The sequence below is a fragment of the Prinia subflava genome, chromosome 9 (assembly GCF_021018805.1).
Source record: "Prinia subflava isolate CZ2003 ecotype Zambia chromosome 9, Cam_Psub_1.2, whole genome shotgun sequence".
Lineage (NCBI taxonomy): Eukaryota > Metazoa > Chordata > Aves > Passeriformes > Cisticolidae > Prinia > Prinia subflava.
Genome location: NC_086255.1, coordinates 29,630,905 through 29,648,350, shown reverse-complemented (window position 1 = coordinate 29,648,350; position 17,446 = coordinate 29,630,905). Strand labels below are relative to the sequence as shown.

Here is a 17,446-nt window from a genome sequence, read left to right as displayed (position 1 = left end):
AAGTTCCTTCTGGTAAAACAAACATGAGACAGAAAGGAGGTGGAGGAAAAGATGGCTGTAGCTCTTGATTCTTTAGGGAACAGTGAACTTTTTATTCAGTTGAACTCCACAGTCCTCGTACTCGGGCAGGAAGGTGTGGCAAATAATGTCCAGCCTGTACCTGGCTTATGGCAGTCGCATCACTGCTCTGATTGCTTTGGAACAGTTTGATTTCGCTTTCTACTCTCCTTTTAGCCCAGCTCTTGGTCCGCATTGCTGTCCATGAAACTCCTTTTTCCTTTCCTATCCTTTGAAAGATCATACCTCAAGAGTCATGATGTTATCAGCTGTTGTAGCTGTATTTGCCCTTTTCCATGTACAGAGTTGAGTTGGAAGGGGTCTCAAAAGATCCAGCCTGTTGTGGGAAGGGGAGTGTAGATGAGGTGTAGCTCCTGTCACTGAAAGCAGGTCACCAGGAGCTGCAGATGGCCGAAGAGCTGCTGCTGACAGGACAGCAGGAAGGAGTTCACTGCCAGAGCTCCTGAATGTGGAAATGCTCTTAAAGCAGTCACAAAATCCCTTTTTCCCCTTTTAATGAAAGCAAAAGGTAAAACCAGTACTTCTGTATTTTGGTTTTAGCCATCATTTTAAGTAGCAACTGGTAGTAGTGAAGTCTGCACATTAGATTTTCAAGAGATTCCACGCTGCTTCCCAGCTGCCTTTCTTTGGTTTCTCTTTCTGTGGTGATACAGCCACATTGGATAATTATAGTTTCTTTCGGCACAGCGTATGTTGGCAATATTCAACGGGGCCATATTCTGTGTGCCAAGACAAGGATGGTTTCTGTGGCTAAAGCAAAGGCTATGAATAGAATTCAGTGTCTGGATGTGTATTTAAAATTGGTTCTTGGTGAGACACTTTGAAATAACAGACCACAGGATTCTTCAATTCTGTCCAGTATACAACAACGCAGCCCAGACTCAGCACCCCCGGGAGTGTTTCTGTGTGCTGTGCCAGGCCTTGGTGACATGCTGGGTGACAAACAGTGAGTTACACTTCAGTGCCTTACCCTTCCAGTGCCTTACCCTTCCAGTGCCTTAGCCCTCCAGTGCCTTACCCTTCCAGTGCCTTACCCTTCCAGTGCCTTAGCCCTCCAGTGCCTTACCCTTCCAGTGCCTTACCCTTCCAGTGCCTTAGCCCTCCAGTGCCTTACCCTTCCAGTGCCTTACCCTTTCAGTGCCTTACCCTTTCAGTGCCTTACCCTTCCAGTGCCTTACCCTTTCAGTGCCTTACCCTTCCAGTGCCTTACCCTTCCAGTGCCTTAGCCCTCCAGTGCCTTACCCTTCCAGTGCCTTACCCTTTCAGTGCCTTACCCTTTCAGTGCCTTACCCTTCCAGTGCCTTACCCTTTCAGTGCCTTACCCTTCCAGTGCCTTAGCGCTGGGTTGTTGCTGCTGCAGCTCCCTGAACGTCGCTGTCATTCCCGCACCGCCTCTCGGTTCCTCTCTCCGGCCCGGAGTTGGGCGGTGACGGCAGCGAGCGCGGCCGCGCAGGGCCCGGTCCCGGCCCGGGCTCCAGCAGGGGGCGGCGGCGGCAGCCAAAGGCTTCGGCGAGCGGAGCGGGACCGGCCGCACACCGGACACGGGCCGGGGCACCGCGGAACCGCGCCCGGACACACCCGCTCAGAGGTTTAGTAACTTAAAAGAGTTTTAAATTGATATGGCACAGCTTGATTGCTGACAGCCATGGGAGAAGAGTTTCCTTAGGTATATTGCTGTGAATTTGTAAAACCTGTCCTCTAGTGGTGAGTATTCTCAGTACAACCTCCCTCTCTTCAGTGCACTGAGCAATTGCTTAGCTCTGGATTCAGACTGAAGAATTCCTTACTTAAAAACATTCCACGAGAGTGGAACACGCCTGTGCTCAGCCTTACTGCCTGGAGTTGGGATTCAGCAGTCATGTGTTGAGTAGGCAGACTGCAAGAACAAACAAACATTTGCATTGCAGGAGAGACAGAAGTTCTAACACCACTTCCAAAAGTGGCAGTATGGAGTTTTGCCCCTACTCGGCCATCCTTCCTGAAGAGAAGCAGCTTCTTTCACATCTGGTGTTTTGTTTATGCAGCTACACGTGAAGGGACAGTTTAGTCTTACAATCAAGAAGGTAAAGCTTGCAATTCCATGCTCCCGCCTCTGAAAAATCCTGACTTCAACAAACCTTAAAATTGCTTCCTTCTCCTATAGCTGCCATTTGCAGACACCACCACCGTGTCTGTCTTGTAGTTAACAGCCCTGAGCTACCACCCCAGCAGCTGCATGAGGTAGGTGCTTAAATGGTTTTATTTCTATCTTGTGAGCACATGCTCTTTTCTTTGTTTCATTTACACGACTAGAAACACCACGCTCCCCTCCCTTGTCCCCTGGGGTAGTCAGCCAGGCAGGGGCCAGCAGGGACTGGCACTTGCCCCTTGGTGGGAGCATGAGCTGGGACAGGACACCTCATCACAGCTGGATGGGGCTGTTTGCTAAACTGCTCCAACTGAAAAAGAACAACTTTATTTCTCCACCAAGATTAGATTGCAGCTATAATTCAGCCCAAGGCACCTCCTCTAATGAACTTGTCTTACCTCTGTTTATAGACTTTTTCTAACCTCCAGTCCCTACGCTCCTTCAAGCACAGAAGACGCCAGGTATACAGAGGTAAGGGGAGAATTTGCACAGCAGAAAGGTGTTCTTGCTGCCCTTCCAAGTCTATTCTGGAAGAAAAATGCACTCAGAAAACAAGCTTACCTTTTAACAGCGCAAGGGTAACTTGAATGGCATAGCTTGCAATAGTGAACACTTCACCAATCAGTATCAGCAGAAGGTAATTAATGCCTCCCCTGCACACTGGAACACCCCTAGGGAAAGCCCCGGCCGGGCCGTGCCCGCCCATCCACGGGCACTGCTGAACCCGGCCGGGCCGTGCCCGCCCATCCACGGCAGGGCCGAACCCTGCCGGGCCGTGCCCGCCCATCCACGGCAGGGCCGAACCCGGCCGGGCTGAGCCCGCCCATCCACGGCAGGGCCGAACCCGGCCGGGCCGTGCCCGCCCATCCACAGGCACTGCTGAACCCGGCCGGGCCATGCCTGCCCATCCACGGGCACTGCTGAACCCGGCCGGGCCGTGCCCGCCCATCCACGGGCACTGCTGAACCCGGCCGGGCCGTGCCCGCCCATCCACGGGCACTGCTGAACCCGGCCGGGCCGTGCCCGCCCATCCACGGCAGGGCTGAACCCGGCCGGGCCATGCCTGCCCATCCACGGGCACTGCTGAACCCGGCCGGGCCGTGCCCGCCCATCCACGGGCACTGCTGAACCCGGCCGGGCCGTGCCCGCCCATCCACGGCAGGGCTGAACCCGGCCGGGCCGTGCCCGCCCATCCACGGGCACTGCTGAACCCGGCCGGGCCGTGCCCGCCCATCCACGGGCACTGCTGAACCCGGCCGGCAGCCAGGGTGCTCCACACTCCACTCTGAATTCATCCCCACGCTCCTGAACTTGCTGGATGATGAATATGGAGGTTCAGCCGTAGGTGTATCCTAAAACTCAGTACTAATTTGTTCTTTATACTCGGCAACATTTGTACAGATGCAGCAGGCAGTGTCAAAACACCTTGGTTTTTATTTTCCTATCCTTTTTGAATCAGGTTAAGCTGTAAACAATTTCTTTTTCAATCAAATACTGCCAGCTAGAATTACTTCCATTCATGCATCACTGAAAACAAAAAGGGTATTTTACCTTAAGTATAGATTTTTCATTTTAAACCATGTCACTTTATACAGAAACCAATAGCTAGATTCAATGCACCCTGATTAGTTATGTAAACAGATAACCCCCCCAAAAAACCCTCATCAACAGAACGAGTAAGTTGGTTCCTTCATAGAATGAAAATTAAAATCTCTCCTGACTTGAGGTTAACGTGGTCAGGAATACAGAGTGTGGCACATAAATCCATCTAGGAGGTGTATAAATTGCACTGTATCTGAATTAACAAAGTTATGCATAATGAAATGCACAGTTTAAATTCATGCTAGAAAGCATTTTTCAATATGAAATGGCGGCCGACTGGCAACCATAACAGTTAGGTTCTGCACCATCATTTATGGCATTATAGATAACTATTACATATAGCATACTTAAAACCCCTGAAGGATTGTGTTACTTGAAACATTCTCCAGGCAGTCGTTTGGTTTGAAACATTGGGCAAAAGACTAAAGAGCTCACCGTCTTATACCAACTATGGTACCTTTAACTTCCACGAAGTGAACCAGATATGATGTGGATTTCACAGTAACAAAGTTGCTTAATGCCTTTTCTCCGACAGTAGCACTGTGGTAAATGTTTCTGCCCTCAGATCACCACTGTCCTGGCGGCTTTCCCTTTTCTCAAGGTTGGGTGACTGCACTGAGCCCTTCTCCTGGTTTTTAACTGTTCATCAGTCCTTTCAGTATGTCGTCGGAGAGTTCCAGCAGCGGGAGTTCAGGGGATGGGATGTCCAGGGGGGGAAGGTTGGGGATTGGAATGTCCTTTGCCTTCCCAGCAGTTGTTGCAAACTTCTGCCAAGTTGCAGCTGAAGAAGCAGATTCCGAGTGCTGCTGCAGACCCCACAGCTCTGACTTCTCGACAAAGTCAGTGTCGACATCCAACTCCTTGTCTACCGGAGATTTTTGGAGTCTAGCTCTTTCTGCTTTTAACTGCTTATTCTCTCTCCTTAATCTCTCATTTTCAGCTACAAGAGATTCTATGAGCTGCTTCAACTCTGCAATTTTGGTTGCCTGCTCTTCTATTATTGTTTTGTCATCTTTTGGCGCTTTACTCCCAATACACGCTTCCAGCGGCTCCTTCTTTTTCTGAAGCAGAAATAGCAGTGTGTCTGGGTCCCTGTCAATAACACCCCGGATATCCTGTGAATGTTTCTCTGTGGAAGAGCTGTATTTCTGAGCAACAGGAACCAGTACGTTTTGATCATCAGAGTCTTCAGCAGGTGGCTTGTACGAAGTCTGAAGATGTGCGGCTGCTTCCTTGTCAGCGCTCTGCTGGGCTTTCAGCTTTTCCTCCCTCTTTGCCCTTTTCCACCTCTCCTGGATGAGCAGTAACTGTTTCATGTGACTATCCCTTTGTAATTCCAGTGATAGCTGAGCCTGAGTAAGAACAAGATTAAACAATTTAGCTGGTGATCCCTAATCCCACCCAAATATTCAGACACACTGAACTACGTGTGTGTAAATATTTACATAAACAGCAGCACTGCATGCCCGAGGGGGGGAGCTTTTGTTATTCAGACATTAACTCCAACAGGAAGTGCTCTCTGCTTGTGCAGTGCAACAGATTCAGATATGTCAGATTTAGCATAACTACTTGTCTTTGTGTTTTTAAGTCACTGACCAGGCTGCAGTACCTCTGGGCAGAGGCCCCTGGAGTTTAACTGACCTATGACCATCACCAAGAAAGAAGAGATTCACTTGGCATGCAAGAGATTCACTTAGCAGACTTCACAGTCTGGCTAAACAATGCAAAGTTTTTGTATGCTTCTATGATGGCATCTGTGTAGACATAGCAATAACACCCACAATGAAGCAGCAAACTGCTCCAAGGCCAGGAATGGTCCCAGATTATTCAATCAGATTTAATGAAGGATGTGGCACAGTGGTTATTAACTCACCTGGGCGAAAGACCATGTTTCTACAAGAATGACACGATGGAGCAAAGACAGATGTCTGATCTCCAAGGGTTATTTGATTTCATAATATTGGCTAAACTCAAAGCCTGCTGGTACAAAAGTGCTGAGCAGACTACACTGCTACATTCACAGATAAACTTGTGCAGTGAGTAAGAAGAAGTGTCAGGGCTGTTGTTCTGGAGATCCCCCAGTCAGGATGCATTAAAGCAAAATTACACACTATAGATGAGATGCTTGGCTTTTTGTCTGAGCAAAATACTAAGTGCCTCACAGATAAAGTTAAGCATGACACTAGTTTTGTCACCTACTTGAAGATGTCTGGCAGACTAGAAAGTTGGAGGCCCCTTGGATGGGTTAATATTTCTCTTGTCTTTGCTCCACATTGGAAAAACCCTCTAGGAAGATGAGTATTACTACACTTGTGACACTGCTGGTGCAGTTGCCACAGGTTCAGGAGGGTGTGATCAGACACAGGGGGACACACGGGCACCCCCGGGCTGTGCTGCTCCTGCTCTCACCTGCTCCGAGTGGGTCAGCTTCATGGCATCGGTGAGGTACCCTGCGGGACAGAACATCCGTCAGCGCTGCTCCCGCCTGGAAACCCCATCCCCACAGAAAGGCAACAGCCTAGAGGCAAAGTATTCACCGAGCTACAGCCTGGAAACACCTGTGCTTTTCAGAGGTCTGAAAAAACTACTCTGAGACCTTGTAATACACACTACACCCTTCCCATGGTATCCTGTTGGCCTGGGCCGCTCCAGTTTGTTTTTACAACAGCAGCAATTTCCAGAAGGACTTCAGGCAGATCTTACTAGTGCTGAAAATGACAATGTATGAGAAATTCTCAACCAAATTTGGAATTATGCAAGACAATGGCATGGAACCAACAGACAAAGAAAAGCAAGAAACATTCAGTGTATTTTTGGGTTTTGTCTTGGTATATGAAGTGAAAGAAAACAAAAGTATTTTAGAATATAAGTGCAATCCCTCATAACTCTGAGTAGTCATAAATACCAATGAAACTCTTAGTTTCCCACTTTATGGGGTTTCTAGTATTTATGAATGGTATCTAGGTTACCATGTTCAGAGCAGCCACTTACTTTGTCTCCACACAAGCCCTGCCACTGAAAGTGTCCTACTTGTTGCACCAGTTAAGACTCCTTTCTTCTTCTGCCAAGTAGCTGCGCACTGGCAGAGGGCTGAGGGACTCCAACACAAAAAATGAGGCAGGGCTGCTTAAATGGACAGGTGAAAGCACAGAGGAGAGGCTGTCCCTGCAGCGCCAGGTCTGGGGTGCAATCTGCTGTTCTGCTGAGTTCTGGGCAGCTCATCCCCTGTTCTGAACTGCCTTGATGCAGACATTGGGAAAGGGATTTTTGTAAGCAAACGTTTGTCCTTTACCAACAGAGAAAGCACTGTGACCTCACCTATGAAAGCAGCAAGGGAAATGCAAATATAAAGTGGAAATGGCTTAGAGCAGGTACCCAGCTTCAGTCTGTGCACACCACAGGCTGTTGGCTTCAGCTCAGCCCAGAGCTGCCTGCACACTGACAATCACCCCCAATCTAAATAACTTTGGAAATATCTGACTTTAGCTGCTCATATGAGGAAAAAAGTTTTCAAAATGGTTCTTGATCTGGACTAAAAAACAAACTCACATTTAAAATATAAAAATTTTCTAAGTAACTAGACATTCTACTTACACAGACTCTACTTACACATGGTCCCAGCAGGACCACAGAGGCCAGCTCCTGCCCCGTGCAGGACACCCCAGGAATCCCATGTGCCCGAGAGCATTGTTGAAACACTTCTTGAACTCAAAACAGGCTTGGGGCATGCAAATCTAGAAACTGATTTTAAGAGCTGAAATTGAGAAATAACCTACTCACCAGCAGCCTTTTTGTGACAAGAAATTGCTTCTTCATATTTCCCTGCTGCCAACAAGCGGTCTGCTTTTCTGCTTTGCTGGTGAGCCTTAAAATGAAAAAAAAGAACATTACATCAATGAGGGTCAGTGGACAAATAGTTATACCTGTCTTAAAAGTAACCAGTACATCTGAAAAACCTGTACTGATTCCCGTTCTCAGGCTTTTAGGCTCAGATCTTCACTCCCCTCCAAGCTTTGTAATTGGACCTCTTTAAAACTACCTTGCAAGAGTCTGTACTGGTAAGAACTGGAGTTTGTTAATGCAGCAAACTGGTGTGTACACAACAAAATACTTCTGAAGCTGTTCCTCAGACAGTACATCATCTTTTTAGGCAAGCACTTACCACAGTCATGTAAAAACAACAGGCCAAAAGAAGTTATGAGAAGTTGTATTTTGGACCAATTTACCGGCAGAATGCAAGATATTTGAAATGTGTTACATCTTACAGCTGATTTGACATTTTCTGCTGCCCCATGCCCAAGACATTTCACCTCTTGGGTGAATAACTTGATTTTTTTTGTCTGCAGCTTACACCAATTAATGGTAGCAGCACAGCCATAGTTAAAGTATCAAAGCCATGTTGTTGCTGAAACATTTAACAACAGTTACATCTACACTAGTATTTGTAAACCACTAATGTAAACCACCAACACAGACTAAGGTTGTTGCTGAAAGCAAGCATTTGATGCAAATATTTGCAAACACTCAGTGAGAAACTATTGCACAACCAGCACTGCAACATTCATGAAAGCAAATCTTTTTTCACTACAAGACATAGATTTTATGGTCCTTCCTCCCAGACAAACTGTGCAATGTGAAAAGCTACAAGCACTGGCTGCTGAGACTGTCAGTGACACTGTTCAGGACTGCTTTACCACACATTGAGCTTGAAGGAGACAGACAGCAGGTACTGACACTTACCTGGCACTGATATTAGCACCCATTTCAAATACAAGTCCCAAAAGGCAGGTCCAAGTGGAATTATGCCCTACAGTACTATAGTAAGTTCAGTTTTCTACCAGAATCTCAGCAGCTGTGACACCACAGAAGAGAGTGACTTGTACAGAAAACACCTGTCTGGGCAACAGCTGCTCTTAAGCAATCCCTGAGAGTTACTTCACTCCATGAAGAAATCTGGCTTTCCTAACACTGATTGCATATGCTAATATGGTGTGTTCTTAAAAAACCTAAAACACAACTCCCTGTTTCTTCACCAGAAATAGTCTTTGTTATATTCTTCTTCCCCTCCTTCACTGAATCCTCAGAGCATTGTAAGCATTTCCCATTTCTTCTACCCTGAGGTTAAATCATCTCTGAAGAGGAAGTGTTTTTTAATTGGAAAATCATCTGCTTTATGGCCTTTTTCAATGCACTCCTACAAATGACATATGCCAGAAATATAATTATTTCCCATTGATAGGAACAAACAGTATCAGCACAGATAGAGCAATCTCCTTATTTATTCCTGACAGCATGTCCCATTACAAATTAGTTGTGTCATGGACATAAAAACACCTGAGCTAGTTCTTAGCAAAACATTTTTTCAGTAAATTAGCACTGATATAGCTGCTTCTGCAAACTGCATGGACAGGTCTAAAAAAAACCACAGGGAAAAAGAAAACAGAATAGCCAGAGACAGAAGAGCTAAGAAAGCAATTCAACAAGTCAGAGGACAAATTGCATTTACTAGTTTCTACATATAAGAATTTGAGTCCCATTGTTTTCAAAGATTATTCATGGATGTTTTAAACTGCTGAAGTATGATCTTACTCAAATCACTTAAGCACATGCAGAACCTGTGAGGACATTCAGTTCTTATTTGATTGAGCAATTAAGTTATTTCCATTCCCAAATAACTTCCAGTGAAGCTGAAGGGAGCCTGAAGAAGTTGGGCTGAACTGTGAATAAAATCAGGAAAACAGCAGTCCATAGACGTGGGCAAGAACAAAACCTGGGGTCCTCTGATGACAAGGTCACAATGCCTTTCTTGCTCTTACATTAAAATATATACATCAGGCCATCTTACTCTGATGCAACAGACTTCCCAATGGAAACAACACGAGCCACACCAGAAAAATATCAGTTTTAAGCACAGCACTGTGTGAGAAAATTAGCTGTTCTGCAGTCAGTGATGGGCAAGGAATTCCTCTTTTCCTATCATTTCCTGACAGGTTGACAAGAAAATACTTGCTTATTTATTCTAACCTGTGTTTGATCCAATTTGTTGATTGTGGAAGGACCAAAGAATTTCTCCCACTTTCACAGTAGCTTATTTATCAACAAGCAATTTGAAGAAATTAGTGGTGCTGTTTCCTAGCAGCACATGAGGAAGCTGCACCAGAAGTACTGGGATTTTTACTAGCCACTATCATGGATGAGCTTCTACATCTTGTCTGCTCTGATGGGTTATCCTTAGTGCTCAGTTACACCCAGCCACGCAGCTTCCAACCATTTTGAACTCAGAGTGGCCTGTATCCCATTAGAAAACTGGCAATGGAAGGACTGGTCCTCTGTCATAAAGAGAAGAAGATTACTCTCAAGTTTATCCTTGGCCTGATGTCATGCTAGGGAAGGTATTTACACAACAGCTCTGGAGCTGCAAAGCTGGTTCCCAGCGGATTCAAGCAGGATTGCTTTGACTTTGGTCTTGCTGCTGTGGTTACAGAAACTCCTGCTGCTTGACTGTGGTGGGTTTAGATCCGATTTCTCTTTCCTCTTCCACTTGCAGTGCTGGAAATTAATGTAGGATGGGGAGCAAGATTAATTATAATTTATTACCAAGCTATGGAGTTAAAAAGGGGAAGCAGGTTGACAAGTGCTTTCAGCTGTCCCTCCCAATCCTGACGAGCAGGAATTCCCAGCAGGCAAATGGCCAGGTGTAACACCTCCACTCTTGTAACAGGAAGCAGGTGTGGCTGAAGCATGGCCAAGCTAAAAAGCTTCCCCACCTTGCTCCAGAGTATTTGGTATTTAAGAGACTCGTGTAAGCCTTCCTGTGTGACTTGAAGCACTCTGGACTAACTGCAGAAGACAAGACAGACGTTTTTCCACACGCTTTTGAAATGCAGCTGAGAGATGACACTTGCTTTAGTAAGTTTGTACTGCTGCTCCAGGGAAGTGTTCCTGTTTGATCTTTCCACCTGACCAGCCCAAACCATTGCCTGTGTAATCCCTGAACAGCAGGATAAACCCCAAACAATCTTCTAGAACAGCCCCCTTTACCTACGTCTTTCTTTAACCAAAATTTAACACTCCACTTCTTTGTTGTTTTTTTGGGGTTTTCCCAGTGTAGACTAGCTAATGATGTGACTGCAGGCTGTGAGAAATGAAGCCATAAGGCCCACTTGGCAGATCTATTACTGTTCCCTCAAAGGAAAAAATAACAATGTTTTCTTTCTAGACACAGCATACTGTTACAACCTAAAGGACTACCACAGTTTGATCCTGGCTTAAGCTGTGGGGATAAGCAGGGAAAGCCGCTACTCTTCCCAGACAATTCTAGTTGATGGCTAGCATTGTTCTGGAAAGGAACATAACAGGGAAAAAACCCATTTGATTTAACAGTATTTTTAAAGGCAGATTTTCAAATAGAGTAGGCCTCCTACCCTCTCCTAAGAGTTATTTGGAGTTATTTGCAACAGAGCTCCTGTAGCTGAGACAGGTAAGTTTTGTTTTCCTCCGTCCCATTCATGGGAACAGCTCTTTACTGGACAAAACCTTGCACAAGAGGTTAAGCTTGCAGCCTTCTTTATATATTACAAAGGACTCACCAGAAAATGATGTATTTAATGTGATTATGGAGCACAGATTACAGTTCTTTACTCAAAATGACAAAGGAAGGAAAAACCCAGCTGCTAAAATGATGGGGCCTGATGAAAGCCTGACTGCAAAGAAGTTTCTGTGGGTAAATGTTGTATGTGAAACCACTGTTTGATGCTGCTATCATCTATTTTATGTTATGGACTGTGCACACCAGTTATTCTTACCAGGAAAGATTAATACCTATGCTCTCCCACTGCTGCAAACAAGGAGGAAGGTTTTTTTTGAGAGCTGAAGGATCTATTTTAGGATTTGTTTCCATAAGGATATAGGTCTGATTTCTACTTTGAACAGCCAAACTGCACTGCTTCTCTATTATCCAGAGGAGTGCTAAGTGTTTACAGCAGCAGGCCACAAAGGGTGGGACAAGGTGGTGCACCATGGTTCTCCCCACACACACTCTGTGAGAGGCTACACCTACAGAAGCCTCTTTCAAAGCCATTCTTACCAGGAAAAAGTGAATTTAGAAAGGTTTGAATGTGTACGTCCTTATATGAAGTGAAAAAATGTAATGAAGACAGAACACAAGTGCAAAACTTGATCTGAGAGTTCCAAGAATAAACTGTGGTCATCCATTTGTTTTAAAAAGTGCAGCCTTGATCAGGGTGAGTATGGAAAATGCTTGCATTTACTGGCAGTTGCACTAAAAGTAAAAATAAAAAAGATTGTACCGTAACTTGTGCTAAATAATGAGAATATGTTTGCAGTAAAATTAAGAAATTGCAATGGTGTAGCTTTACCAAGAAAAGCAAGTCCCCATTTTTAAATACTTGTCTTCTGTAGAGAAAGATGACTAAAGATCAACCAAAAAAATGGCAGAACCCATTGTGGCTGTTCAATCAAGACCACTAGTCACATGTTAGCTCTATTTTCTGTTTTTGAAAGCCTGTATTTAGCAAGGTTGACAGAACAATGACTCAACTGTGTAAATTATAGGTTAGTGTTCCTATAGAGCAAAATAAGCATGTGACACTATCTTGGGAAAATTGAGACTACAGACTCCTCACTCACTTTGTATTGAATTGTAAAGATGTTGAAGTTCAACTTGCATGTAAGCAATAGTATTAGACTTTAAATATACGCGCAGACAAGCAACCAGTTATTTAGGCAACCCTCATTAATTGAACAGCTCTAATTGACTACATGTGTGTTCCCAACCTATTCCAAGTTTCAGATAGAATGGTTAGTCTGAGTTCCTCACCACGCAAATGCAATTAAAAGATCTGGAATGAACCCAGCTTGCATTCACACTGCTCAGGTTAGGTGGAGTCTTCACAACCCCACACGGGCAGAGCTGCAGCCCCTTCCCTGATCTCCTGCACCTTCATTAAGGTGTGGTATCCTTTTACCTACTATAGTCAAATCAGCCTCATGCAGTTCCTTTTCATCTATTTAGTATGATAAAAACACTGGATGCTTCAACTTGTTTTTCAGAGCCATTTTCAGACTCACAGAATGAATTAGGTTGGAAAAGACAGTGAGATGGAGCTCAGCCTGTGACTGAACACCACCATGTCAACTTGACCATGGCACTGAGGGTCATGTCTAGTCTTTCCTTATCCAGGGATGGTGACTCCACCACCTCCCCAGGGCATTTTGTGTGCCTGCAGTTCTCAGCTGCTTTGGCAATGTTCTCCTTGTCCCCAAATCGAATGTGTCACAGCTGGTACACAAGTCTTGGTAACGGGAGGTTACAAGCTAAGTGAGAACCGTTCCACTGCCCTGATAAACAAAACCAGTCTGCGCTTGTGTATGCAGCCCTAAACCACAAGGTTCAAGGTGTTACAGCAAACGAGCTACCTCTCTGTCTTGGGCTGAAAAATGTAACCAAAAATGTGTATTCTATTTTCATCTGTTGAAGCTGGTTGGGAGATATTGTTCTTTATCTCTTGTAACTCTAGGGTGGGGGGAAGAGGGCAGATGCCTTCTGTTAATGGGACACCTGATAACACCAGATAAGGCAGGGCCTTCTTATCTCTTCCTGCACCCATCCCCCTCCGAGGGACATCCCCTGTGAATGGGCCATTGAAGGCTCTCACAGGACTGATAACATCACCTCATCCCGTTGGGAGATGCTCCACCCAGTGGGAGGAGCCAAAGCCTTTCCACGGGATAAAACCAGCAATCCCAAACACCAAGGGAGCCTGTTTCCACTGGATTCCCTGAGGATGACTGGGCCCTTTCTTGAGGATCATCTCTACTCCAGTCCAGTGGAGCCACTGTTGTCACTCTGGGAGGACTTACTTCGGGCTGCTTCCAACACCCTGACCAACGGGGTGTCAGGTTTGCATTCTGACTCTGTCAGTGGTCCTTTGTACTATTGCATTTATTTTTATTTTATTTTTAACTTTTTGTTGTTGTTTGTTTCTTCTTTCTCTATTAAATTGTACTTCTGCCTTGAAGTCTTACTGGTTTTGCTTTCAAACCAGTACACTCTCAACAGGAGCATCTGAACCATTACAACAATCTGTCCAGTCAACAAGCTTCCAAGAGCAATAAGTTCAAAACAAGTGAGGCAGAAAGGCTTCAGCCGTGCCTTCAGTCTGTCTCACCAGGCTTCTCTGAGATGGCTTCATCTGGGTCTTTAAAGTGCTGGTCATGCTTACCCAGAGCTGACCTCTGTGGCTTGATGACAGGCGTGTCATGCCAGTGTGACACAGCAGAAAGGCACTGCTGGTAGGTACCCAAACAGCACAGGTACAGAGAGGAAATACCTGTCAGCCACCCATGACTTAGATAATTACGTTCTTGACTGGGAGCTCCTGTGAGTTGTTTCATGTGCCACAAGGAAGTTTTGTGTTGTGCTTTTACAGCAGTTATATGCCTGCACACAACATTGTTGAGCTTTTACAAGGTGGCTATTACTGATCTGGCTGTTCAGCTGAGTATCTGATGTGTCTCCAGTCACTTTACTCAGATATGCTGCTGCCTCTGTGGATTCACACCTCTCGGTTCTCTCACCAGTGTGGTAAAACAGATTTTGTGTTAGGCATGTGTATCTGGTGATACTTCCCCTTTTGTTATCTTGCAGGCTTGTTCTCTATAATTCGAGTTCAGAATTGAGTGCATCTGCACCTGCCTGCACGAGAGTGCAACAGGTAACACTGGACAGTACCAAAAACTGAAATGAACATTCTTATTTTGGAGGTTGGCACCTTCCCTGAATGTTGTTGTCAATCTGAAGCTCCACAGCAGAGAGGTGCTGTGAACAGAAAAGCTTTGCAAAACTGTGGTTACTCCTTCCTGTTCATGTCTGTTAAAATGTAGGCATGTTCTAACCATGGTGCCATACCCATTCAACCCTCCTGTCATGAGGGGTTTCCACAGTGCTTGGCAGAACCTGAATGGATGTGTCACTCCTCTGTATATGATGGTCCTTTTCAAGAAAAACTTTCGTATTTCAGGACACTCTCAGGCAGTAGCAACATATTCACAAGCAAATTCATAATTCTGTGTATGAAAGCATCTAAAGCAACACTTTTTCCTGTATCATCCATTGCACAGAAATGTCTTGACCTTATGGTCAGCCTGGAGCTAGGCAGGCACTGTAACTGCACTCTGCTACTGTGGTCACAAAGCCATAAACCAGGCTTTAGTCACAGCCATGTCACTCCTACAATCCTTCTGAGTGGTCTCAGTAAGAAACATTACTGGGTGGTGATATTGCCAAAAAAGTTGCGACTTTCAGACATTTACTAGTGAATATACAATTATAATTGTCTCTTTAGGATCTCAAGCACTAGTGTCCAAGGGGGAGTTTATGATGCTTGTATCCCCAGTAGTCTGCTCTGTTTGTGCTGGATATTAAGTTCTGCACCTTTGAGACTGGTTCTGAGAGCAAAGGGGGGAAAGAAGCGTGCAGTTTGTTTTCAGAAACTGCACTTGCTCCCACACATTCCTTCTCATGGACTGCGTTGTCCAGTGCAGACAGACAGCAGGAGAGAGCTCTCCTTTGCTTTTTAGTTAGCCAAGTTTGGGGTTTTTAGCTAGCTGAGGCAGAGAAGCTCCCCAGACTGTGGCTTTTCTTTTTCTTGGAACTGATCAGGCTGCTCTGGACTGAAAACCCAGAGAAACACCAGGAGCTCACCCCTGTGGCCCACGGGGCCTGGACGCTGCACTGAGCGCAGCAGGGGCTGATAAGAGACTGAGCGAGCCGAGCTACACCCCAAGGGCTTTCTGAATTTGCCACCTCTTCAGAACAGTGAGAGGTTCCATTGTTTAATGTTATTCATTTTTTATGCTTGTGAATACTTTGCTTGTTAAATGAGCAGGTTTTTTCCACTTTTGTCCACGGAAATCTCTTCCTGAATCAACAGGGGGAGGGACCGCTTGAACCTGCTTTCTAGAGGGACCCCTTTGGAAGCTTCCTCCAAAATCTGCCCTACACCAGAACAACTAGATCTACTTTTTTAAAAAGGTTTTTACAATGTCTGTGAAATAGCTCTAGTTTAGCCCTCCTGTATTATCATGCTGTAAGTTTGCCTGACTTTAACCCCATGACATCAACAGGTTACAAGAGCTTTCCTATTTCCTGCTGTTCTTTATTTCAATTCGTCTTTCAGAAGACAATGTAAAAAGTGAGACAGTGTGATGCTGATGTACCCAGAGTGGTTTTGCACCATTGCAGAACCTACAGACATAAACAGACCACCTTCCTACTACACTGTCAGCCCTGATTCCATAGGTGGGCTGCAATCACAGTTGTACAAGTCTTTCTGAAACGAGGGAGAGAAATCCAGAAATACCTGACTGACCCTGTAAGCAAGGATTTGTCAGGGCTGACACCATCCTGGCATAAATAAGCTTTGACTAAGACCTAAACTGACACAAGTCTCTGAGGTTTGCATGGCAATGTCTAAACAATTCCTGGATTAAACTCATTCCTGGAAGCAGTACAGCTGTATTCCCAGTGTGCTGCCTCTGGCTAACTGCACTGCTGCACCAAAGCTTGTTTTCTTTGGGAATGCTCTGTGTATCACCACACAGCCAAGATACAACTTTGGTAAAACCCATGAGTTTTACCAAACGTGTAAAGCAGGTAATTATCTCTTCTTGACCTAGATCTTGTCTACGGGACAGAGAACTGCCAATTTTAGACCATTTAATATCTGATTAGCTTTAGTGAGGAAGCATTTTTTAGACCAAATGTGTTTCAGTTCAGGTTCCTTAGAAATTTCGTTTAACCAGAGCAATTACTGATTGAAGGTTTTAAAGCATTTCACCTTCTGAAATTAGAGGAAGCACTTAGCCAGTGTGAGGCCCTGACAAGCCTCTAAAACTCTTGTAACTCTCACGGATAGTGGCCCGTGTCATCTAGACGTTTCCTCTAGACGCTTCCTTCCTGAACTTCCCTTGTCCCTCGCTTTTGCAAGGCGGTGTCCCCACACCCCGCTCCGCTCCGAACATGCCCCGACAAGCGCCCCCGGTGCTCCCCGCCCGCCCTCGGGCACGGAGCAGCGCTGGGCCCGGGGCGAGCACCCCGCTCCCTCCCCACAGCCGCCTCCGGCCCGGGACGGCCGCCGGGCCCCGCTCCCGTCCGGGCAGGGCCTGACACCAGACCTGAGCAGGTGTCTGGGGGGACAGAAGGGCGGCAAGAGCTCCTTTTTCTGCCCAGGTCGCGCCTCTCCGACCGGCTACCTGAGGGTAAGAGCCAAGGGGTGTCACCCTCTCCCCGCTGTCTGAGCGGCGGGAGCAGCGGCGGCACCGGCTGACCCGACGCACCCTCCCTTCCCGCCCAGTCCCCGCGCTCACCAGGTTGAGGGGTCCCTCCATCACTTCCATGGGCGGCGGGGGCTGCGGGCACATGGGCGAGGGGCGCTGGCCGGTGCCCCCGGCCCGGCGCGGCGCGTCCCGGCCGCAGCGCGGCTGTAAACACGGCGGCGCTTCCGCCCTGCCCGCGAGAGCCGCGCGCCGCCTCGCGAGACTACGGGGCCGCGTCGCCGGGGCAACGGCCCCGCGCGCGCCCCCGCCCTGAGGGGGACGGCGCGGGGGGGGTGTGTA

The 17,446-nt window shown here is 46.4% G+C and overlaps 1 protein-coding gene across 1 annotated transcript; it reads right to left on the bottom strand.

Annotated features, from left to right (window-relative positions):
- Positions 1 to 3,617: 3,617 nt before the first annotated feature.
- NRBF2 (nuclear receptor binding factor 2) lies at positions 3,618 to 17,367 on the bottom strand. Its single transcript, XM_063406123.1, has 4 exons — positions 17,198 to 17,367; positions 7,589 to 7,673; positions 6,218 to 6,258; positions 3,618 to 5,160 (listed from the first exon to the last, which is right to left on the bottom strand). Exons 1-4 carry the CDS (start codon positions 17,249 to 17,251, stop codon positions 4,444 to 4,446), a joined length of 897 nt encoding a protein of 298 aa, XP_063262193.1. The 5' UTR covers positions 17,252 to 17,367; the 3' UTR covers positions 3,618 to 4,443.
- Positions 17,368 to 17,446: the final 79 nt, after the last annotated feature.

What these genes read in the sequence shown, in the direction of transcription:
- NRBF2 (XM_063406123.1), bottom strand. Translation starts at nt 17,251, where the DNA reads ATGTGCCCGCAGCCCCCGCCGCCCATGGAAGTGATGGAGGGACCCCTC. An exon ending in TGGAGGGACCCCTCAACCTG is followed by an intron (nt 7,674 to 17,197) that starts GTGAGCGCGGGG and finishes TTTCATTTTAAG; the next exon opens with GCTCACCAGCAAAGCAGAAA. An exon ending in TTGTCACAAAAAGGCTGCTG is followed by an intron (nt 6,259 to 7,588) that starts GTGAGTAGGTTA and finishes TCTGTCCCGCAG; the next exon opens with GGTACCTCACCGATGCCATG.